The sequence below is a fragment of the Pseudochaenichthys georgianus genome, chromosome 24 (assembly GCF_902827115.2).
Source record: "Pseudochaenichthys georgianus chromosome 24, fPseGeo1.2, whole genome shotgun sequence".
NCBI lineage: Eukaryota > Metazoa > Chordata > Actinopteri > Perciformes > Channichthyidae > Pseudochaenichthys > Pseudochaenichthys georgianus.
Window position 1 is genome coordinate 29,394,905 of NC_047526.1, and position 26,014 is coordinate 29,420,918.

Consider the following 26,014-nt stretch of genomic DNA (forward strand, 5'->3'; position numbering starts at 1 on the left):
GATTTATGAAAATGTAATGGTATAAAAATGTCTTATCATTTATGGTTTAAAAAATATAGACTTTTTGCAATTCTTTGTATTTTATTATATATGTTGCATTGTTGGAGGAGCTCAGGTCAGAAGGGTTTCATTGCCATTTCTACACTGTAACTTTATACATATGACAATAAAACCTTTGAATCTTGAATTAAAAAAAAAAAAAAAAGGAGTTTAGGTGCTGCATTAGAGAGCAGAAGATCAACAATGAAGAATAAATGACTTATTTCTCCCATTTTTCTCCTTAAACTGTGGGTTTTCTCCGGAAGTTTTTCCTTGTACGATGTGAGGGTCTAAGGATATAGGGTATCGTTTTTCTCATACCAGTGATTCCCACAGCATGTTAATACTTTGGGGGGCCCAAATGGCTCCCCCCAAAGTATAATTTGTGTGTTTTTTTTACTCCGTGAGCACTCATTTGCATTTGCATTGGTGGCAATGAGTGCTCACTGAGTAAAAAAAACTTAAAAAACCATAAATTATACTTTGGGGGGAGCCATTATACTGGTAAACAGCCTCTATGGGCGCGAGTCCAGACCCACTTTTGGAATCAAATGATGACGTCAGTGGGATTATCTCCTTTATCAACTCCTAAGCATCCCCGGGACAACATCACTAGCCCCGCCCCTAATAAGGTGTGAACTTGAGCCAATCAAGGACTACTATTACTAGGTTAAAGTTAAAAGGTGATTGACGATCAGATACCAGTGTGGAGTTTTCTGTCTTAAATTTGATATAGATCATGTTCTTTGTTGGTTTGTGAGGATGTTCATACACACTTGGTAAGATGTGTGTGTGTGAAAGAAGACTACAACAAAGAGCAGTGACTGCTCAGCTGTTTAACACTTAAAGACCTAGACACCATCACCAGTTGTAGGTTGTCTGAAGTGCAGTGTTACTATGAAAATTCACTAGAATGCACGAATTGAGAAAAAAATATTTTTTTTTCTCAATTCGTGCATTTGAGATTTTTTGACTTTTGATTTTTTTTTTTTTTCCACTCCCCGAGTCGTTCCCCCAAAGTATATTTAATTTCTGCGGGAATCACTGCATACTGATATTCTGAACAATCTGTGCTGTTGTATTTGCTGTAAAGTGTCTCTACTGTGGGCTATTTTTAATATATGTACAGCACTTTGGCTCGACCAAAAATTGTTTATAAATGTGCTTTATAAATAAAACTTGATTTGATATGAATTTTTGCTCACCTGATGTTTCACCTCTACATTTGCAAGAAATTAGTATTCACCTCAGAAAACAATACAACGTGTGCCGTATTTGCTCTATATTCACTCTATTGCTGGGCCTTTTTTTAGCACGTGTGTGTTGTTACTCAGTAACGAAGTAGCCCCATGGGGGACAATTAAGACCTCACACAATGTGCCCAGACAGCAATTAAAACAGTCATTAGTGAGAGAGGGAGGGAGAGTCGTAGACAGCAAGATAAGAGAGAATGACAGAAAAGGAGATAACAAGACAGTTAGGAGTACACAGAATGAAATGAAATGTCCTCACAGCTGAACAGGCAGAAAGTCCATTATTTCTTACAAAGTATTCAGGGCTGGCACATTGCATTTCATATTGCACATCTCCGACAACGTGGCAATACATCAGTGAGGGAGGACTCTCAACTCTCTCAGCCTAATCACTGATGGAGTAATGGAACGGCAATCATTCGAAGCAACAGCATTATTCGTTCAGCAGTGATAGAGAGGGACTCGTGAAGAAAAGTAATCTGCATCACAAAGACCAAAGAAGTGCATATTTGAACCTGGCTTCAATAACACTAAGATAACGAGAGCTGTCATATTACTGAAGGGTTGCCGTGAGCGACAAAAAAAATATTTAGTTATTAAAACAGTTGCAATAGCTCTAAAAGGAAATAGGGAAGTAGACAGAGAGCAACACAACTCACAAAAAGAAAGAAACTGACATTATTTAAGAGGCAGTGGATTACACAAAATGTTTAGGATACATTACGGCCCGTCCACACAGCGGCGTGCGTTGACGCTTGCCGGCGGGCGTGTCTGACACTCGACCAACAACCAATCACATGAATCTCCCGCCCCTGACACACAAGCAGCGGTTTGATTGGCTAGAGCTTGTACTGGCATATGATTCGATTGGCTGACGCTTCTGCCGAGGCGTCAAAAGTTGAACATTGCTCAACTTTTGCAGCGAGCCACGATGCAGTTCGGCTAAAAGTGACGTCACCCCATTCAAAGTGAATGGGCAGAAGCGTTGGAAGCTTCAACGCACGCCGCTGTGTGGACGGGCCGTTAGAATTTTATAAATACTGCATTTTCAAAACAACAAGGTAATTATTTATAATCACCTGTATAACGTAACACCCCTAGAGGAAGCATTAGAAAACAAATACCTGTTAAATAAATAAATAATACCAAAAAATTAGAAAGACTTTATCAAACTATGTTTTAAATGTTTTGAACAATTTTACAACTCTGCTGCTTATTATAAAGTCCATTACACTATTCACTAAATAGCCTACTGTACCTTATTCCATTGTACCACTTCATAGAAAATCAGCATGAACCACTTCATTCAGCTTTAATTGATTTTAAGCAATCTGAATAATTGGTTGGATAATAGGTATTTCTCAATTCCTTTTCTCAGTCACGTACACGTATTCTCTCTCGTCATTCGGGTGGATTAAGCATTGGCTTTTTTATAAATAATGTTATAAAAGACAGCAGATATCCCCAATACTGAAGGCGAGAAACCAAGGGATGAAAACTCACTTTGTAACAGCTGGATATAGCATCGATGTTTGGGACCAAACAACCACAACATTCTAAATACAACAGGCATAAATACGGTACATAATACGGGATACAGTATATGAGTATATCTCACCTGTAGGAGCTGTTTTCGGAACATGGGTTGTGAGCTCGCACAACCACAAAGACGTGCTGGAAGTGTGAGCGAATGTTTTTGGGGGTGAAGGGGAGCGCGCCAGGTTCCTGGAACACGATTGTAACAATATCGTTCCCAATATGCCGCTTTCGTAGTAACTGGAAAAGCACAAAGAAGGCAGGAGAAACCAGATTAGATACCAAGTTAAACTAAATAAGATACCTGGAAAATACAGAAAAAACTATGCAAAACGTTTGAACCACAGTCCATTTGATATATACAGTGCACTGTGAACATAGAAATGGCTGGCATTATCTACACTATTCTTACTAAAGCCATGTGCAAAATTATTATAGGATAAGTGAAACCACACTACATGCTCTTTTTTATTATTTCAATGGCATAGTCAAAGTTAAAAATGCTTTTTCGTGAACCTACCTGTTGCTTATTGTTGGGAGTGTAGGGCAGCATGGTGGACACATGGAACATGATCTCATAGTCCTTGTAGGTGGTGTACATGGAGTGGGTGCCCGTCGAGTCAGCTGAGGGGAAACAACTACATGTCAATTCTCATTTACACAGTTATTATAACCTGGATTGACCCAAGGTGGGGTGGTTTCTGGAGCCAAACCCCAGGAATGTAATTGGCAAATGTCCAAAACCCCATGTGAATATAAAAGAAATACCACTTCACCGTGATCATATTCCACTCTCATAAATTGCTTTTTTTGTTTTAGTGGAACTTTCAAAAACCAATAATTGTTCCACTCTAATACCACACATAGGGATGATTATAAGATGTATCATAATGGTGGTGGGTCCTCACTTAAGATAATCAAGTTTTTGACTTTGAAATTCCACATTGCTACATCCTCACAGCAGATAATGCCCGAGAGAAAACAGAATTGCTTTAGTGCAAAACATTTTAATAGCTTAATGTCAAAAGTATTCAAAATAATTTACTATAAAATATAATTGTATAGTGTAGTATGGTATAATTCTAACTGCTTGTTTCCATACCGTAAAGGTGTGTATTAAAGCATCATCTGTATGTTGTCCAGCCTTCCTGTGAATGCTGATAGGATGTGTTCCCTGAGCTCTGAACAGCCTCTGGCCCTAAAGAGAGCCCCTGCATGTTAATAACCACCACCAGCCTATTGATGGGCTCTACTCAGAGAACAGAGCAGGTGTTTAAAACCTTGCTAAATTACTCCTAATAGGAGGATGTGGCACAGCTGTATTTAATTAACTAGAGGGTACTGAGGGTTATTACATCCCCTGAACAAGTGAAAGGGAGTGTTTGTCACAAAGAGCATTACTTTTATCGTTATATATTCGGAATAGTACAGAGTTAAATATGACAACATGAAAATATAAACCTGGGAATTAGCATTAAAGGGCCCCTTTAAAGTAAAGTTTGTTTTCAGTAAATGCATAAGCAGCAGAAGAATCAGGGAAAGAAAGAAAAAGGGATTAAAGTAGTCTCAAACTCGGGGGCAGAAAAGAAAAGCAGAAGTTTCAAACGTTTATTTTAAATTCATAAACTCTGCAAAGGAAAATAAATGGGAAGATTTGTGCAGCACTTCAATCCACTTGAACATTTTAAGAACTTCAAATGTCTGCCAAAACCAATGTAGTTAAACTATCATTTAGTTCTTTATTTTAATATAACATAACATAGGATTTCATAAAGTATTTTTAAAATAGTTTATACATTATCCGAATATAGGAATAGTAGATAGGATTACTTAAAATATAGTACCTTATATTTAATATTTTTTCCCTTTAGACCCTTGTGGTTTATTCTTAAAAACCCTTACCCTTACCCACCCCCCATTTTCCCTCTGCTGGTCCATGGCCTTGTAGAGGGTAACGGGGTACAGAGTCGCTTAGATAAGCGGGGGGGAGTGCATCTGACGAAGAGATAGGTTGTTGTGCTCCCTCTCTCTGTTTCTTATCTATATCTAATAGAACTGCTCGGGTCTTGATAGATTGAGTGGGGAAGTTCATGAGATCTTAGGGTTATCAAGAATAACTTTTATCCAATGACCTTTCCCCTCTCTGTCTGTGTCTCTGTATTCTCTTGTTCCGATTAACCCAGCCAAATCTTTCTTCTTGTTTTGTATCTATATCTACGCCGGGATCTGGAGTCGAGGCTGATCCTCTTGCTGTAGTCCTGTGTCTTGGATCCTCTATCCTGAGTTCTGGATTAAGTCGTGGACTTCGGGTCGTGGCTGAACCTGTCTCTGCGGTCCTGCCTTGGGTCTCGTCATGCTGCTTCCCTGATGGCTTCCTCAGGATTGTAGCTGACATCCTCGTGGATTCATCTTCTCATTACAGACACATGCATTTCCTAACATTCGGTCTATATGCTGTAAAATGTATTATCTCTTCGATTTACACACGGCATCAATTGCACGTCTGTCCGTCCTGGGAGAGGGATCCCTCCTCTGCTGCTCTCCTTGAGGTTTCTCCCATGTTCCCTTTAAACTGTGGGTTTTCTCTGGAAGTTTTTCCTTATACGATGTGAGGGTCTAAGGACAGAGGGTCTAAGGACAGAGGGTCTAAGGATAGAGGGTGTTGTTTTTCTCATACTGATATTCTGAGCAATCTGTGCTGTTGTATTTGCTGTAAAGTGTACAGCACTTTGGCTCGACCAACAATCGTTTATAAATGTGCTATATAAATCTGTCAGAAGAGCGTGGAGAGGGGCTCCTTTTTTTCATCTAAAGTAACAGACACAGAATCAGCACTTTTGAAACAGGGCTGAAACAGAGGGGATTATGGGTAATGCTGCAATGATCTGTTTGGTGTTTGGAGCCAAACACTTCAGAGGCATGTTTGTATATAACTGAGACCTATAACATATTGATGAAAAACAGCATAATAGGGGACCTTTGAGTCTCTATTTCTGTGCATGTACGTACTCTTGGCGTCCAGCTGGGCCCGGTACTTGCTGAAGCCTTTGAGGCGGACCCTCTCCCCCAGCAGATGAAGGAACTCCTCCAGCGCAGGACCAGCTGACTCATTGTTGTACATTTCCTCCTCGCTGCTCTGGCCGGCCATGCAGTACATCAGCCCCACTTTGCGCTGGAAACTCAACTATGGAGAGATTGTTGCAATGAGAAGGGGAACCTTGTGTATTACTGTGCAGAGATCATGTCTGAGTCACCGTGTTGACATTTAAGGGAGAACTCATGTTGACATTTTAAGAATCAGCACCTTGGGTTGTCATGCGGTGATCGCGGTGCCATTTACCAGAGAAATGATGTTGACATTTTCAGAGGTTCAGCTTTTGATGATTGCATCAGGGAGCATGGGAGATGTTTGGCATTTTTCACCTGTTTATGGTCAAGTTGCGTGTGTGAGCTTGTGTGTGGGTGTAGACAAATAAGGAGGTAGTGTCTCCACTTAAATCCCACTAAGTAGTTTGTGGGAGTGAATGGATAAATTAAGCATATAAGTATAAAAAGAACATCAACTTTTAGGGCAAATAACACTACACATGAAATGATTCATAAAAAAACAAAAGGAAAGATCTTTAGTTCATAGAATTATCAAACATGCTGAATGGATAACATTTTGAGAATTTTTATGAACCATCCAGATCTCTCAGGTCTTCAGGGACTGGTCAGCTTTCTGTCCCCAGAGTCAGAACTAAACCTGGAGAAGCAGCGTTCAGTTATTATGCTCCAAGTATCTGGACCAAACTCCCAGAAACCTGCAGGTCCGCTGGAACTCTGACTACTTTTAAATCCAGGCTGAAGACTTTTCTTTTTGTCGCTGCTTTTAATTGAACTATTCATATCTTAGACTGCACTGTAACTTTTATCCATGTATTTTTTCTTTTAATGTTTATTTTATTAGCTTTTCTTTTTATGACTGATTTTAAATGCCATTTTCTTAATGCCTTTCATTTTTTGTAAAGCACTTTGAATTGCCTTGTGTTGAAAGGTGCTATATAAATAAACTTGCCTTGCCTTACCTTGCCTTGAGGGATCACAACAAGAAGTCTGACTAATACTTTTAATAAATAGAAAGCAGTAATACAAAAATATATATCAGCAATCAAAGGAATGAATCATCCAGTAAATCATAATTGTCGTCACTTACCCCCTGCTCATCCAGCTTCATCAGCTGCTCCGTGACTTTGGGGGTGTTGAGAGCGAGGCGCAGGCAGTGGACGTTGAGCTCGGGCACCAGGTACTCCAGCACCTCTTTGAGGGGCAGACCCCGGCCCAGACCGTGTTTGGACGTGGAGGGTACGGCATCTTCCAGGATGGAGCCCCTCAGGGTATTCAGCTGGAGATTGCAAGGGAGGGAGAAGAACAAGAACAATAGGAAACATCAGATCATTGAGTTTGAATAAATTCTTTCTTAATTCTGATTCTTCGAGAGCTTGAATGTTTTTTGGTGAGCTCCATTATCTTGGTCTAGGGTTTTCTTTATGGCAGTTATCAGAATCAGAAACGGGTTTATTGCCAGGTAGGTTCACACGCACGAGGAATTTGACTTGATGTCATGGTGCAGACATAACATCTAAAACAAAAGATCTAACAAAAGTACACAGATAGCGAACTATACTAAGAACACTGTAAACAAATAGCAATAAAATAAAGCAGTAATTTACAGTGAAATAGAATGCAGTGAATTATAGAATATGAAATATGTGCAGTAAGCAATATTTGAACACTATTTGAACATGCTGTGCATTAATGTAATAGATAGCAATAAAATAAAGCAGTAATTTACAACAAAATAGAATGCAGTGAATTATAGAATATAAAATGTGGCTGCATCGTCAACTAGCAAAATCAGTCAAAAAGCTTCACAGTGAAAACCCACTGATACTACAAACTGTACTACTAAATCACTTGCTGTTGGAGATATGACAGCAGGTTGGATCCTCATGACAAAGTTAATCCTTTTCTTAATCCAGTACAGTATAAAAAACGACATGTTTGTTCTACTACTGCATACAATGTGTTGAACATTTTAAAACTGTTCTCTTGGCCTCTGCTGTATCTTAAGAGCACATTACACTGCAGTGCTACAGGTGCCTTTTCACAATAACAGATTTAGCCTAGCTAAGTTGAACTTTGTAGCTTATATAATTATTGTCTGGTTTGGTTTCTTTCTGCTCCGTTTAGTATGTTGGCAAGAAAAGCAAAATATCTTCCCATTCCATTCGAAGAACACTAATTTGTTAGTCTACGTTTGGGAAAGCTAAAAGTAGGCCCGCGATAAGACCTAAAGGTATCTGCAGTTAAATACAATTCACAGCAGAAGAGGGCTATTTAAAAAGAATGCATCATGGGCTTAAGATAACCTTATTTATTTCAAAATCCAGGCTAAAAGTTGAACATGTTTTCTGCTTGTGCAGGGAAAACAAAGTGTGGGGAACTGTCTGAGCAAGCACACAAATAATAATGCTTGTAGGGCTTTTGCTGCTACCGTTTCAACTATAAGCACTCTTAGGCTCGAGGCTAAAACAAACTGGAAGAGGACAACCATGAATAAATCAAGAGGACTGCAGAAGGACCAGGACCTGAAAATCCATCATGAACAAATAAACACAGTTGGATATCCTTAGTCGTCCCATGGCTCTTAAGAATCACTTGTGTGTTTTGTGTCTTCAGTCGGCTCAAGGTCAGTGCCAACAGCCTCAGGTTTAAACACACTGGAGAGAAGTACTCTTACCGAGGAGAGGACGACAGCTGTCCTCTGTGGACACTGGACTTATCTCAGTGCATCCCACACACATATGTCTTTACCTGCCCACCTCCCCATTCTGAAAATAGCAATTAGAGAGCATAGAGGGAGTCGGGAGAAGGGAAGGGAAAGAGAGGCAAACACAGCACAGTAGGTCGTGCGTCATCCCAAGAGATCGGAAAGGGCTATTACTCATGGTGCTCTTCAGTACGAGAGCAATGCTTTCCCCTCTCTACTCCGATCTCTTTGGCACTATTTTAGTCTCGTTTAGCTGTGAAATGGCATGGCTCAGTCCTTCACAGATGAAGGCTGACAAAGATGGTAGGTGGGTGTTCAGCTGAGAGAATGAGCACATGGATCTGTGGCTCTAGTCTCTATAGGAGGGGAAGGCAGTAAGGCTGAAGAGGGATTTATACACAAGCTCCAATCACTGCAGTTTGAGCATAAAGAATATGTGTTATAAATGGGATAAAACATTCAATTAGTTGAGGTGAAGGAATGGAGGCGGAGGCATCTAAGGTCTTGAGCCATATCCGACAACCTTGAGCCGAAGCTTTTATAATGTCACACTCTGACTGGGTTTTTCAATAAGCAAGGCTGGGCATCGATCATTGATTACTCCTACACACTTCATCACGGCGCTTCTCGGTAGCATCCCTCAGTACAGAGTGTACTGAATATTGACACGTTTGTGAACATTCATGGCTCCGGAGGGAACAGCTACAAATAGATTGTATCCTGATGAATGGGAAGATCAATTCAAAAACAATCAAGCAAAAGACACAGATTATAAAAGAGTGTAAACCATTTGGACTTTTCAATGTACCTCACTCATTCTGAAGATGACCCTGTAGTTGTATTGCTGGCCGTGGTCCTTGTGTTCGTCCAACTTCTCCCTCCGCAGACTCACTGCGACCGGGCCCAGGTTCTCATCCACGCCCAGATAGTTCCAGTGTTCTGGTGGAGAGAAGGGATTTGAGTAAGGGATGGAGAGAAAGGGATTGTGTGAAAGAGAAGAAGAAAACACAGAGAACTTGTGAAATTAGACGACGATTTTGTGACCGTGCATATTTTAAAGGTCAATTCTATTGGTCTAATGTAGGAAGGAAACAAAAATAACAAAGCATTAAAAGATTGCTAATCCTAATACTAAAATATAAAATATATAAAATACTAATTTATTCACTGTTCGCCAGCTCTTTTCTTACTCCTAGCGAAATACAGGATGCTGCTTTTGCATGAATACTGAATGTTGTGCCAATTGTCGTCTAAGGTTGAATCTTGGCTGGTAGCAGAAGTTGGCATTTTCTCTGCCAATGAGCTTCTGTTATCAAATGTTAAGAAACATACATCATACAGTCAACAGCATTTAAGAAAGGCAGCTTCCACACCAGAACTAAATCAAGAACTATGAATTTAGAAAAGCCCTAAGTATCCCCTTTACGCTCACCTCTGAGGTAGAAGAACTTTCGGTAGTAATAGGTGCCGAGGTCAACATGTTCCACGATGTACCGTTTGGACCTGTCGGCATGTTGGCCTGGCCCGTCCTTGCCAGCCTCCAACACAGCCACACCAGCGTTGGTAAAATGAGTAGTTAGGGTGGCATCCAAGGGTCCTTCCTCTGTACTGCCTGAAGAAGTGCTCGAGGTCTCACCACTACCTATGCTGCCCGGCTGGGGGACGGAAGACCAGGCAAGGTAAAGCATAGCCATTGTGTAACACTTTGTTTACATTTAATCTTCAGTCACATGTTGATGTTTAAAAGACATGAACAAGTGGGTTTTTTTCATAATAGGTGACCTTTAAAATTTCAAACTGCTGTGTTACGTTTAAGATTGGAGAACCGTGATATATTTTGAGAAGAAACATGGGTTATTTTTCTTAATTTAAGTCTAATTATCTGTTCTGCCACAAAACCTACCTGTTTAGCAGAAGAGATGTTCCTCTCTCCCTCTCCACCAATCTCATTCCTGAAACAAGGGCAGCTGAGCACCAGGTCATTGGTCTTGTCGTCCCCGGGGTCCAAGGCAGGGTTGGTGCCGTGTCCTCCGGTCCCCTCCTTGCTCAGCTCCTCTTGTGAGCCACACGGTGAACCATATATTCCGCTCTGATTGGACGAGAGAGAGGATGTGGCTGAAGCGGAGGCAGCAGCAGCAGCAGCCGAGGCACCGGTAGTAGTGTTCTTACGTTTGGACCCAGACTGCCTGCTGTGGATTGCCTCATTCAGGTCAAAAAGTAAAGACTGGATATCAAAATGGGCAAAGCCTTTTTGGCACGCCCAAGGTTTGGGAGGTGGGCTGCTCTCATCTGCTTTGCCCCCATCTTCAGCATCTGATCCAGCCCGAGATGAGTCCCCCTCCACCTTCACGCTGCGCAGTTTACGGAATATTGATTCTCCACCTGTCTCCGACTTTGACCTCCTCTTCAAGTGCTTCTCTCGCTCCTTCAACCGACTGGCAGGACTGCCTCTTGCTGAACCTAAAGCACCATCAGGCAGGTCCAGGGCGGCCTGTTTCGTTGGGGCCACGGTAAGCAGCTCTGATAGCTTCTCTGGGGCTGGGCTTCTCTGATCAGGGGCCTCGAAGGACTGGTATCCCTTTAGCATGTCAAAGAAGCTCTCCCCTGACACCCCGTGTTTATCTATAGACGAAGTGCTGCCATACTCTCGGTGCATGGGGGTCCACCCGGAGAAGGACCAGCCCTCGTTGCCGTCCACATCCAGCTCGCTAATGGTGATGTCGCTGTTACTGCGCTGACGGATGCGCCTCATGCCTTTGCGAGGAGACCCTAGGTATCCATCCGGTGACAGGAAGCGGTTGTCCTTCCCCTTGCTGTGCATCTTGTTCTTCAGGGTGTTGTGGATGTTGCGCAGCATGGATGAGTCCTGCGGGCTTATCAGGTGGCCCAGCTTGGCTGACAGATGGCTGTGGGCTGTTACTGCGGATCCCCCTCTTTCTCCACTGCCACTGCCACTGCCACCACTACCACTACCGCTCCCACTACTTCCTCTTCCTCCTCCCCCACCACCACTTTCTCCTCCTCCTCCTCCTACAAGTCTTTCTCTATCTCCACTTCCTGATCCTGAAGAGCTTGTGGTGTTGGTGGAGCTGGGTGAGTCTGTTTCCACCGTTATGTGCCAAAGACCGCCTCCTCCCCCGTCTTTTCTTGGCGGCCAATCAGCCACACGAGCCCGAACCCCCATTTTCGGTACGGCAGGGTTGGTGCCGGTAGTGGAGGAAGAGGAGATGTGGGCGCTCTCACTGCGGGGGGGCGGGGCCCCTCCATTGGGCAATCTCAGGCGGCGGGTGTAGAACTCATCAGACGCTGGCACCGAGCCCCCGACCGAGCGCTCTGTCTGAGAACGCTTCAGACTGGTCATGGTGGAGGTGGGAAAGGGAGTGGGGGGGGGAGGTAGGGATGGGTTGTTGATGGGTTTAGATCAGGGTCAACATTATGCCCACTCAGTGAAGTGACGAGACTCTCAGGGAAACATTTGGTGCTGCAGAAAAAAAAACATTAATTTGTTGAGTTTTAAAAAAAGGTCAATAAGAGCTTTTGGATCAATGAAAATACAAGTAATGGAAAATATATTTAAAAAAAAAAATGTACAGCTTAAGTGATGTTGAGAAAATGTCTGGCTTTTAACATGGAACATTAAACATTGGCATCAATAATCTACCTACATCAAATGATATTTTCTACTGCGACAGCTCCAAGTTTAGCTTCGGAAACCGGTTACTCTCATGAACACACTCAGCTCAAGACATTTAGTTTGCATTCTTTTCAATAGAAAATGTCGGAATATGCTTACGTTGATGGGGCTTGATGAACAGAAGTGTGTTATGGTAAGCTTTTTACAGCTGAAGTCTCTAAAAAGTAGTCTGCATTGCAACCATGTAAGAAGAGAACTCCATTCAGTCTGGATGGGACCAACTAAGGAACTGAGAAAAACAAAGAAAAGGGATAGGTAAGAGTAAGTAAGATATGGAAAAGAACATCACATGCTAGATAATATCAGATCTTTCATTAAAGGTCACCTATCATGCTATTTTTAGGCAATAGCACAGGTCTCAGATATATAAAAAACATGTCTATGAAGTGTTTTGCTCAAAATACCAAACAGATCACCCATTCTAGCCATGCCTCATATCGCTCTATTTCACTTCCTGTTTCAAAAGTGCTGATTTTGGGTATAAAGGTTTTTTTTGTTTAATTGATAATAAAAAAGGAGGGGGCTGAGCACACGCGGGACGCGAGACCCGGCAGCTACCGTCTAAACTAAATACTGCGGTGATGAAACGCCATATCATGGATTATCAAGGATTATTTCTGAAACAGTATGGAGCTCAAAGGCTTTCTCTCTTGCCGGTTATACCACAAGGTGAGTTCCTTTTTATTTCCTGCTTCTTCACACACATGCTCTCCAGTACAGGTTAGGTCTGAGTGTTAGCGATGCTAATGTAAACACCGACCATATTACGTCCATAACAGTCAGGCATTGTTTCTGATAGCTACTTTCTGATTGGGTCCACATTTCCGATACATATCGGACGCAAATCTGGATCAGCTCCGTTGTAGCCCCGTTTTTAGAGATTTGGGTACGGAGGAAAAGAGAGAGGGTTTTATTTTCTGACGCTGCGTGAGTTCCCCGACACACCGGGGACACATATTTATGTATAAAAGACATCAAAAAGTGCATTTTGCATGATAGGTCCCCTTTAACTAAAATACATTACTCCAATAAGCCCTTCATGCTCAAAACACAGAAAATCAGGCAAAACCAACAAAAAGAAATTAGGCTATATTTGCAAGTCATGTTATGTAAGAGCTAGGCTAGTCTAATGGGTCTAATGAGAAACCATCTAATTTGACTGAATGATGATATTTGGACCACTTTGAGCCAATGATTGATCTTGCAGGTACATTTTTCTAAAAAGTTATGTTAAGTGCAATTTTACACTACAAGATTAATTTACTAGTAATGCCGAGTATCACACAGCCTGAGAAAATGGAGAATGATGTCTGCTCTGTCTCTGTAGAGGACTTTTCCCATAGCAACTGTATTTATGTGTTCAATGTGGCTTTGGTATTCAAAATGTATGCCCCTGCTGCAAGGATCTAAAATGTAACTGAATCAGGGAATTGAAGAAGTTAGCATTTTTGCCATGCCTTTAAATAAGTATAGACATATCGCACGTATCTACCATTCTTAACAGGTTTATTGCTGCTCTCACAAATTCATAAAAGTGCAAAACTTTTCAAGCATTTCTTTTAACAAGAATTTATTCTGGTGGAGTATTGGTACATCATTTTAAAATACCTTGTATAATTAATTACAGATACTTCAGGATTTAATTCTCGCTGCCTTCACCGAGGGATCTGTGTTTTTTTCTTGACTGGATTTCACTTCCTAACATCAAAGGATCCATGTCACACATGACCTAGCTGTTAAAGACATTGCACAGCCCACACACGGTAGAAAAGGGTTTAGGGGATTAATGTAATTTAGAACCATATGTACAACAACATCTCAACCGAAAGAAAATATTGGACAGATTTTTCCTTCCTGAGCCATTATTGCAATAGCTCTGGGAAAAACGTCAGTATGCTTGAGTGTTTTTTCTACTCATTTGTACATAACAGCAAACTACTTCTCTGTGCCAGACCATTTTGTATCACCATGGAGATAATGACTTGACCAGTACACATTTCTGTGAGTGTGAGAGAAAACAGGACGATTGATTCCTTCCCTTCCTACAGACCCCCCTGTGAACAGTTTCTCAACACATTAGTATCGAGCTTTTCAAATGAAGGATTTGAAGACTTTGAATCTCCAATAAAAAACGAAAGGAATCGATCAATGCCACGACCTTTTTTTATTACCTTAGAACCAAATCTGAGGTATGTTGTTGCACCATCTGCATCTTTGTGCAGTACTCTACAGTATCTCCTCCAATCTAATTGTGTTTACTAATTATGTCTAAGGTCTGTTTGAGTAGCACAACATCCTCTTTAGTTCGGCTTCAAATACTGAGCACAATCCTTTGAAGACTAATAAGTAAAAGCTCAAAGTCCACACACACACACACACACACACACACACACACACACACACACACACACACACTTTTGATATGCTAAAGACATGACAGGAAACACGATGTCAATTTATCGTGAAGCCTCAAACAACCATGTATTTAAAAAAAAGACACAATGTGAAACACTTTCAATTCACTTTATAAAAGAGATTTTGGAATTGTGCAACTGAAAGGGCATTCATTTAGATGAGCCTCTTGAGAGAGGATTTCTTCAACGCCACCAAAGAAAGCTTGTCAAACCCTTTTACTTCAGAGCAAATCAAAAAACATTACAAATCAATGAAGACTTGTTAAGTCCCCACTCTTTTTAAAGCTTGCTCGATTGGACTAACATCTACTAATTACCACAAAGTGATTTGTACCCCCTTAAAATGAGACTGCAAAACTTAAGATCAATTCAGAAATATCTATTCAGACGTGAAGAAAAGTAAAATAAGGGTAGGCTAGCAACACTGCAATGCACTCAAATTCAATGACCCCTTTGAAAACTAACTCCCAAATAACAAGTGTCTCCTGAATAACTACCTACCTGCCTGCGTCTCCGTGTCTCTCCTGAGGATCGGTGAGTGCTCTCTAATGACAGTTTTGAACCGATGAGGAAAACAGAAAGAAAGAAAGCAATAGGATTATACTGTAAGTGTTGTAGGGAGACAGGGGATTTAAACAAATGAATGTGGAGCCGCATTCCTCTCTGCAGTCGCAAAGGTAATTACTGTACACTGACAGATCCTCGGTAACCTTTAGCAGTGTCTAAATGAGCTCGATTCCTGAGGTAAATATGTAGCATCTCTGCTCAACGGAGCAACGTGCTGCAGAGGTTCTTCCAACTCAGTCAACGAGGACTTTCCATCTTACAGATAAAAGGTGGCTTGAGTACGACTAACGAAAACATTTAGTGTTGTAATTCTTCGATCTTGTAATTCATTGGAGACATAGTTCATAGGCAGTTCTCTTCATATGGATAGCGTGCTAAAAAGACTAAATGTGGGTGACGCTTACATCGTTTTATTAATACAAGATGCTCTGAAGAAATACACATTTTGCACAACAGCAGATACGACACGAGTCCCTATTTGCAGGAGAAGCAAAGTCCTCCATTGCATTGTTAAGACATACTTGATCCGATGTGAACATATCCTTTAATATATTTAAATGTGGCAGCTTTACAGGATTTTCTGTGAAGCCTTCGGCAAGCAGTATTTCAATGGAAAAAGAACAACGTCATTTCCAGGCAGCATCTTACTACTCCAATTGTACCTCAGTTAATATCATTCGTTACCAATTAAATATGTGTGTAAATTGTTTGTTCGCCTCTTTACTCTTAAACTGACCTGCTGTGCAATAATGGCTAAGAGACACTAGGCTTTGCTAGAAGCTAATTAAAAAGTATTTAATTGAAGTGTACCAACTGAACAACCTCCATTTTTCTTTTCTGGGAGCCTTCATATAATTGTCCTTAATAAAATCATAAGAAACAACAGAATTGATCCAAAAAAATAGGGCATAACCTAAAATGTTGACGAGGAACACATTGAGAAATTCAGGAACAATGTCTTCAGAATGTCATCACTGTTACTATGGTCACCTAAAACTATTTAAACCTCGGCTAATGCTCGTTGTTGTGTTTGTGGCAGCGACAGGTTGTTGTGGAGCTCCACAGGTGTGTCAGGATGGGCGCTGTGTGGCCATTAATCTGCTCCATGCACACTGAGTCATGCACACCTGGAAATGACAGAGCTCGCTGACTAACTGCCTGCAGGAGGCTGCTGCCGAACAATGAGAGGTGACACGGTCGTAGAAATAATCAGAAAACAGTGCAAAAAAAAAGATCAAATGTGTGAGTGCGTGCACATGTTCTCCCGAAACCCTTTATCTTCAATGTTCTACATTATAATTAGTAGGTCTGTAATTTGGAACCGGACCGGTTCATCTTTGCGAGCCAGTCAGAGAGTGTTCGGTGTTCATTAATCAGATAGTATTGTAGTCGAAGAATACGGATCATTTGTTCGCAGGCCTGTGTTTAGTGAAACCTTGCAATCACACAGTGGACTTGGAAAATTACAACCTTTTAGAAAAATTGTGTAAGAAAAAAGGTAGTGTTTGTTAATCGTGCTGTTTTTCATGTTACAGAATGGACAATGACGGTTTACTGTTTCTGCAACCAGACACTATTACCACACTGACTGGTGAGTCAAGGCGAGTCACGTCAGGTTGATCTGTAAATCCAGACAACATGAACAACACAAAAGCTGTTTAATGCCCAGCCCAAATTCTTTAAAGAGACATGGAGGAAGTACCAAAAGCCTTTGGACATGAATAATAATAATAATAATAATAATAATAATATATAATATTTTTATAGCGCCTTTCAGGAAACCCAAGGTCGCTTTACAAGTCGGGTAGGGGGGGGGGAAGTAGTGGAAAAATAAACCTATTAAACTAACTAATGAAGAAACCAATAGAAGGAAGTGGAACCATCTTTTAGGAGGAAATGCCCCTGCTATGATGGCTCGGGGTGCAGTCGAAGTCGCATGCGGGAACATGGCAATTATAACAAAAACTGAAAGAGAGACACCGACTTCAACTTTGACAGCTTGTCCTCTCAAACACCTGCTGCCAATATGCTCCTGGGCATGGATGTGACGTGTGTGTGTGTGTGTGTGTGTGTGTGTGTGTGTGTGTGTGTGTGTGTGTGTGTGTGCGCACATGCATTTGTTTACAGCAGTAGAGCCACTGCAAGTCACACGAAAAGCATTGGTATTCAAAAAACATGAATAGTGAGTTGACTCAGATAGTGACTCAGACAGTAAGTGTCTCTGTCTTACACACTAATAGAAACAAACAAGGAATGCTGCATTACATTATTTTTCTCACCCATGTCTTACTTCCCAGGAGCAGTGAAATGTGTGTCTTTATTTGGCATTAACTTTATACGGGAAAGTATGAGAGTATTCAGTTATCTTAAAACTTCATTGAATATTAATGTGCAGCAAGAAGTCATGACAGTTAGAAATATTCCCTGGGAATTTCAAATTCACAAAAACATTAGCAATGACTGCTCTTCACCAACATCGTCTCCAAAAGAAAAATATTAAAATGTAAGTTTTTCAAATCTTTTGTGTGTTAAAAATGTAGAAACGTAATGTGCCTAAATGCTTCATCGCCATTTCAAAGCCAAACAGTTTATCATATCAATTTGTCTGAGTGTAGATTAAGAAATGGCAGGCCAAGACAGAGAGGAAAGATAAAGAGGGGAACAAAACAAACAAACATTCTCTTTGAAATCTGCCAGGCAGCAGCAGGCAGTCCAATGTGTCGGAGTTTCAGCTCAGAGCATTTCAAAGTGAAATTGTAATTGTGTGGAAAGATAAACATGCTTTGCTTTTTATCCTCCACCTGCAGAGCTGCACAGTGGGGAGGGGTCTCCTCTCCGGTTCAGTGAAATGAAAAAAGGGCTTTTTGGGTGCTCTGGGTCTACCGATGGTGTGTTTTTCTCTCAAGTGTGAAATTGTGAAGGCGTTCTACAGCGTACACTTCCATTTCCCCGGCCGTCAAAGAGTGGCAATGGAGGCAGAGAGAGGAGATGAGCATAGGAATCAGAGTGAAGTCTCTGTGAGTGAAGCACGAAGTAGATGTCACTTAATAATGGGAAATATTAACTTGTGATAGTTTCAGGCCTATAAAAGGGTTTTATGTAAAAATCGTCTTTAAAGTAAAAATATCACTTTAATAAGAGCCCAGTCCTTTAATACTGGCAAGGGTATCTTAACTTAAAGGGGACCTATCATGCAAAATGCACTTTTTGATGTCTTTTATACATAATGTGTCCCCGGTGTGTCGGGGAACTCACGCAGCGTCAGCAAATAATACCTCTCTCTTTTCCTCCGTTCCCAAATCTCTAAAAACGGGGCTACAACGGAGCTGATCCAGATTTGCGTCCGATATAACGTAATATCGGAAATGTAGGCTGGCTTTACACCCACGGCCCTATCAGAAACAATGCCCGACTGTTTTGGATGTAATATGGTCGGTGCATGTTTACATTAGCATCGCTAACACTCAGAGCTAACCTGTACTGGAGAGCATGTGTGTGAAGAAGCAGGAAGTAAAAAGGAACTCACCTTGTGGTATAACCGGCAAGAGAGAAAGCCTTTGAGCTCCAAACTGTTTCAGAAAGAATCCTTGATAATCCATGATATGGCGTTTCATCACGGTAGAATCTGCCGCATGAGCTCAGCCCCCTCCTTTATTTTATTTTTTAAAGCTTTATAACCCAAATCAGCACTTTTGAAACAGGAAGTGAAATAGAGGGATATGAGGCATGGTTATGGCTAGAAAGGATCCATCTTGTGTAAAACTCTCGCGAGAGTTTGCAAGTCACGTGGCTGAATGTTTACGTTTGGCAGGCAGCCTTTCAGTTACGATCGTTAACATCAGTGGGCCACAGCAAATGATGGTGAGAAGCTAAACCATCTATTAATGATGTCAATGTCAGGGAGTGTGATTGTTGAAATGGGGTGCTGTTCAAAGAAGAACGACAACACTGTAGATCACCAACACTATGGTTTATTTTTTATTCACAGGCAAGTCAACGTTGTCGCAGTAAAAGTCCCAAGATAGCTCCTGGTGCAATAAAATGTTCCCTTTCAGTGTTTTACTATTATGTCTGATGTTTCTCTATTAATATTGCTGCTGCATTAATGTGTATGTTGCATCATGTTACTGCTGTATATGTGTTTCCGAGCCGCTCCGATTACAACGAGAACGTGACGTCATATTTAATCAAGACGGATCCTTTCTAGCCATAACCATGAGGCATGGCTAGAATGGGTGATCTGTTTGGTATTTTGCGCAAAACACTTCAGAGACATGTTTTTTTATATATCTGAGACCTATGCTCTTGCCTAAAAATAGCATGATGGTGACCTTTAAGATTGAATATTGTACATTTTCATTTTGAGTACCATCTCGGTGAGTTACAGTGAGCTGTAGTTAAGTTTATAGGCTTTACAATGTGTACCTCTGTATTTTACACCTCAATTTTAGCAGCCGTTTTTGTCTGTGTGTCTGTCTCTTTGCTTTTAAAAAGTATGAGTCACGAATATAAAACATTGCATTTCCATATTTGTAACTAATGACTTCCCGACTCCATTGATTAAGTCTGTTGTGACTCATGGTTCATGTCTTGTATTGACTGAAAGCTGGCATAGGCACAAGGTCTATAAACATTTGAAATATTCAAACCTGGCCTTGACGAGAGATGAAAAATAAAGCAGCTTTCTGTTGACTGTGGGTGTGTGGATCTCTTGTACATACAAAGCATCTAAGAGATGAAAGGAGGAGGAAAAGCTTCAGTGCTGCTAGGATCAACCACTAATGGTTTAATCTAAAAAAAATATTCTATTCTGAATCAGAGATGTGGTGAAGCACATATATCCATCAACTGAGGACCACAATCGAACTAAAATGACCCAGACCTGGTGTTAGCACATTTTGTAATGTATTTTGAAGATGTTTATTGAACCAAAGTAAGAACTGTATACAGGTTGTGTGCTTTTGGTTTGAAGAAAGCAGTATCGTAGCCTTAGAGTGTGTGTGAAGTTTATTTGTCTGTGAATAAATATGACTATGGCTGAAGATCGCCTGACTTTAAACATGGAAGATAGCTGTGAAGCTAGCAGCTGCTCAAGCTTAAGAAGTGCTGACCTTTAAGGTGGACCAGCTGTTCTCATGTGACCTGCCACTTCACTGCACTTTGAAACGGTGCCATTCCATCATTATGCTTCAGAAATTGTGAAAAAAAAATTACAATATTATTGTTCATTAGGGCCCGAGCACGAGGGTGCTAGGACCCAACGGCGTCCTAGCACGAAGTGCAAGGATACCTATTGTTATTCGTGGTATTATTATTATTATTATATAATTACGGAATCCTTGTTTTCAGGCCTTTAGGATGCTGAAAAAGTTGTATAATTTTGCACGGACGCCAGGACCGGTGAAAAATTTGATATTCTGGAGTCAATGAGTTCAAATTGTCCAACCTGCTCGCTAGCGCCACCTATTTCAATTCCATTTTGGAAAAATTCACAAAGTCCCACCGTAACTCCGAATGACCTGACATTTTGCAAACATATCCGGGTGGACCTGCTCTACAAATAATCCAATTGGAATCTTTAGCTCCGCCTACTTTATTTTTTTTTAAATTAGCATAATTTTAAAAACACTTAAATATTCACTTAAATTTCAATTTTTAGTTTATCAACACCAAACTTCGTATACAGCATCGCCGGAGGGTCATACACATTACCCTAGGAGATGAGCATGTTCAAACGATAATTATTTCCGCCATGAATTAAAACGTACTCGCAAAAAGGCGGGGCTTAGAAAGAAATGATCATAATTCATCAACAATGTATCCAAACATCACAGATTTTGGTGGAAACGTTGAGTCTGTCTTGGGGAATAGGCACACTAAAGTATTTTCATTTTGGACTATAGGGGGCGCCAAAAACACCACCAATTTATAACTCAAGAGCGGATGGACTAATCTTTTTGTGTTTTGTTTACACATACTCTCGGGGCGACTACGAACTTAGATTCAAAGTGTCGCAACAAATTCAGAATGTGGGCGTGGCCTATACATTATTTTTAAATTGCGATAGCATAAAATGAGCTTCGGACGCAAAACTTGGGACACACGTCAGAGCCCAGGACCTTTTCGAAAATGTAAAAAAAAAACGTACATTTTCAAAAAAACTGCTCACTAGCGCCCCCTATTGTGTGGTAGTCACATATAGTTTCTCAAAACTTCACGAATTTTGGCACAGACATTTCTCATGGAATTGCGGATATATTTGTACATACATTCCATTAGCCCCGCCCCACAAAAAGTCGGCCATTTTGAAAAATGTGCGTTTTTCAGCCATTTTACGCACGTTCTTGCGAACTCCTCCTAGGGGAATGATCGGAAAAATTCCAATGCAGGACAGGTTTAGCCCCTATCCCATATGATACTTAATTGAGGAGCACATTTTTGAAAAATTACTTGTGGAGGTCGTAAGCTAACAGCGAATACACCATTTTTGACGATTTACATGTCGCAAATTACTCCAAACCACTCGGATATAGTTATTCCGATATTCACGAAACGTTGTATACATATTGCTATTATGATTGCACACATATTTCAAATTGCCTTCCATTAGCCCCGCCCCCCAGAAAGTCGGCCATTTTGAAAAATGTGCGTTTTTCTGCCATTTTACGCACGTTCTTGCAAACTCCTCCTAGGGGAATGATCGGAAAAATTCCAATGCAGGACAGGTTCAGCCCCTATCCCATATGATACTTAATTGAGGAGCACATTTTTGAAAAATTACTCGTGGAGGTCGTAAGCTAACAACGAATACACCATTTTTGACGATTTACATGTCACAAATTCATCCAAACTACTACATTTCCATTTTTGGAAACCTTTACAAAGTGGCACCGTAACTCAGAATTACCTGAAATTTTGCCCACTTATTCGGGTGGACCTACTCTACATATTATGTCCTGGAACCCGAAAGCTCCACCTCCTTCATTTTTTTTTTAATTACCATAATGTTAAAAACAGTGAAATATTCACCTAAATTTCAAATTTTGGTTTTTCAACACCAAACTCAGTATACAGTATCGCCGGAGGGTCAGACACATTATCGTAGGGAATGAGCATGTTCAGTCGATAAATGTGGCCGTCAGTACTCTAAACGTGTTCGCAAAAAGGCGGGGCTTAGATAGAAATGCTCATAATTCATCAACAATGTACCAAAAAAACACACATGTTGGTGGTAAGGTTCAGTCTGTATTGGGGAATAAGCACAAAAAGTAATATCCATTTTGGACTATAGGGGGCGCCAAAAACATCACAAATGTATAACTCATGAAATGATGGACGAAATCTTTTTTCTTTTTTTTAGACATACTCTGGGGATGAGTATGGACTTATATTGAAAGTGTCACAACGAATGACAATTGTGGGCGTGGCCTGTACTTTTTTTTTATGACGATGTGCTTAAATGTGTTTCAGTACGCAAAACTTGGGACACGCATCACAGCCCATGACCTTTTCAAGAATGTAAAAAAACCCCGTAATATTTCAAAAATACTGCTCACTAGCGCCCCCTATTGTGTGGTAGTCACATATAACTCTCAGAACTTCACGAATTTTAGTACAGACATTACTCATGGAATTGCGGACATATTTGTAGATACATTCCATTAGCCCCGCCCCCTAGAAAGTCGGCCATTTTGAAAAATGTGCATTTTTCAGCCATTTTACGCACGTTCTTGCGAACTCCTCCTAGGGGAATGATCGGAAACATTCCAATGCAGGACAGGTTTAGCCCCTATCCCATATGATACTTAATTGAGGAGCACATTTTTGAAAAATTACTCGTGAAGGTCGTAAGCTAACAGCGAATACACAATTTTTGACGATTTACATGTCGCAAATTACTCTAAACCACTCGGATATAGTTATTCCGATATTCATGAAACGCTGTATACATATTGCTATTATGATTGCACAGATATTTCAGATTGCCTTCCATTAGCTCCGCCCCCCAGAAAGTCGGCAATTTTGAAAAATGTGCGTTTTTCAGCCATTTTACGCACGTTCTTGCGAACTCCTCATAGGGGAATGATCGGAAAAATTCCAATGCAGGACAGGTTCAGCCCCTATCCAATATGATACTTAATTGAGGAGCACATTTTTGAAAAATTACTCGTGGAGGTCGTAAGCTTACAGCGAATACACCATTTTTGACGATTTACATGTCACAAATTCATCCAAACTACTACATTTCCATTTTTGGAAACCTTTAAAAAGTGGCACCGTAACTCCGAATGACCTGAAATTGTGCCCACTTATTCGGGTGGACCTACTCTACATATTATGTCCTGGAACCCCAAAGCTCCAACTTCTTGATTTTTTTTAAATTACCATAATGTTAAAAACAGTGAAATATTACCTTAAATGTCCATGTTTTCTTTTTCAACGCCAAACTTAGTATACAGCATCAGTGGAGGGTCAGACACATTACTGTAGAAAATGAGCATGTTCAGTCGATAAATATGCCCGTCATTAATCTACATGCTCATCACTGCTGTCACTTCAGCCTTACATACTTTTACTTATAATTACAAAATTACATCTGTGTGCCATGTAGTACTTGTCATTTTGCATAATACTGTATATACTTATTACATTGCTGTTAACATTGTCATTTTTTAAATACTGTCTACACTTAATCTACAACTTCTCTCATATTATTGAATCTACATTGTGGTTGTTATATATTTATCTGTTATCTTGCACTTCTTTGCGTCTTAGGTTTACATTTTAATTGTTGCTGTGACGGACTGCGGAGCTGAGCAAAACACACACTAACAGTTAGACCAAACACACTTAGCTATTCCATCTACCTCTGGAACTAGCTAAACTAGTTATAAATATGTTTATTCTTCACTGTCGGCATATCGCTACCTGGTTGATGCAGGAAAAATGGTACCAACACAGTTGGCGCACATGCCTAAGATTTCCTGGTCAGAAACAAAGGAACGCAAAGTCAGGTAAACAATTTAGAGGGATGACAAACGGCTCATTTCGGAGGACTGAGGGGGGGGACCAGCAACCCTCCCCGACAGGCGCACGGACGCGAGGGCCCGCTCATCACTGCGCGCACAAGTGCGACCGCGGTTTTAATTGTTATTATTTCTGGTCAAATAAAGTCTATCTCCAACACAACTAGAGGGAGACAATAAGATGGCTCACAGATTTAAACACTTCTGTGTGTCAGGTGTCCAACAAAACAAATGCATAAAATGACGGTGAAGTACCAGTGTGAAGTGCATGTGAATGTCATTTTCCAAATACAGTATTATAGCAATCCAATATAATAAGCATTAGATGAATAGATATGTTGTTTGTATAAAACTGACAAAAGAACTAAACTTGTAAATACTGTTGATCCATATTCAAACAAAACTCCTATGAAATATTGAACTGCTGTGCTCTCCACCATCACGTTAAACCGCTCACACAGGAGGAATCTGGGTCGAGGGTGCTCTGATAAATCAGGTCCGTACAACCAATTGGCCTCGTAACAGGGTGATTTATTATTTATTGCAAGCAGAGAGGATTTTGGGAGGGTGGGGGTTGGTCTGTTTGTTGGTAGATAGGTAGAATGCCAGCCTTATACATCCTTTATGGACCATTTGAAGTCATTTTATTACACAATTGACTTTCCTGATTTAAACATCGTTATGCTATGCATGTTTGAGATGTTGCTGACACAGATAGCTCCACATTGCACTGGTTGATTTGGGAATAGACTAGTTCATTGATCAAATGGAGAGCTGCTGGTGGTGGTGTAAGATACTTGTTTTTGCATCTGCAGCCCTGATTTTACAGAACACTAATTGTGCATGAGGTTCAGCTTTAGCATATGTATTGTTAAGATTTTGGGATATTGTGTCATGCATATTGTATTGTATTGTCCCATGCCATTCTGCTTAGGAAACCCCATTACATACGGTAATAAACACATTAATTCAGGCTGTCCATCCATCCTTGAGACAGACAGGTGGCGGCTAAACGGACACAATGTTCAAAATAGTGTTGCACGGTGTACCGATACTTGAAAGGTACCGCGATACCCTGCCGTTAAAAACGTTACGATTCCTCCGTTTCATTAGTATCGGTACTTTTAGAATGACGGGGAAAAAAGTACTCCGGTGAGAAAGCACTGTTTTAATAAGAGCCGTGTGTGTTCAGCGCTGCTTCTGCAGCCGTGCCTGCAGTCCCTCCCCTCTCAAGCACGCTCTAAGTCCCTCCCCTCTCTCGTGCACGCGCTAGCTGCCAGAGCATGTGAGAAAACGAGAAGCATGGCTGCAAGTGGGAGTGCAACTGCCGCTGCGCCTCGGCTTGCTGACAAAAAAGACGCCAGAAGCGAAATTTGGAAGTATTTGAGCGATATCTCTGACAGTGAGGGCAAGCCTACGGACACCACGAGGCCTGTCTGTGAGAAATGTTTTAATTTTATTTAATACGAATTCTTGTCATTTATTTTATTTATTGTTCTCATTGTTTAAAAGTTTGTGTTATGGTTCTGGTGTGAAATAAAGCGCAATAATTGCATTTAAGACGGTTTCCCTTTTAAAGAAAAGTATCGAAAAATAATCGCAATTCTTGACTTGGTATCGGAACCAAAATGTTGGTATCGTGACAACACTAGTTCAAACAATTCCTGGATCAC

At 40.8% G+C, this 26,014-nt stretch overlaps 1 protein-coding gene across 3 annotated transcripts in view; it reads right to left on the reverse strand.

Moving 5' to 3' along the window:
- sipa1l1 (signal-induced proliferation-associated 1 like 1) overlaps window positions 1–26,014 on the reverse strand; it is a 117,332-nt gene that overhangs the window by 36,766 nt on the left and 54,552 nt on the right. For all 3 annotated transcript variants that reach the window (XM_034075939.2, XM_034075938.2, XM_071201878.1), the window contains 8 exons: window positions 12,434–12,563; window positions 10,544–12,121; window positions 10,073–10,295; window positions 9,449–9,579; window positions 7,024–7,212; window positions 5,838–6,012; window positions 3,349–3,452; window positions 2,911–3,068 (listed from right to left, as the gene is read on the reverse strand). In XM_034075939.2, the coding sequence (XP_033931830.1) occupies window positions 2,911–3,068; window positions 3,349–3,452; window positions 5,838–6,012; window positions 7,024–7,212; window positions 9,449–9,579; window positions 10,073–10,295; window positions 10,544–12,001 (2,438 nt within the window). In that variant the 5' untranslated portion in view covers window positions 12,002–12,121; window positions 12,434–12,563. The remainder of the gene's footprint in view (window positions 1–2,910; window positions 3,069–3,348; window positions 3,453–5,837; window positions 6,013–7,023; window positions 7,213–9,448; window positions 9,580–10,072; window positions 10,296–10,543; window positions 12,122–12,433; window positions 12,564–26,014) is intronic.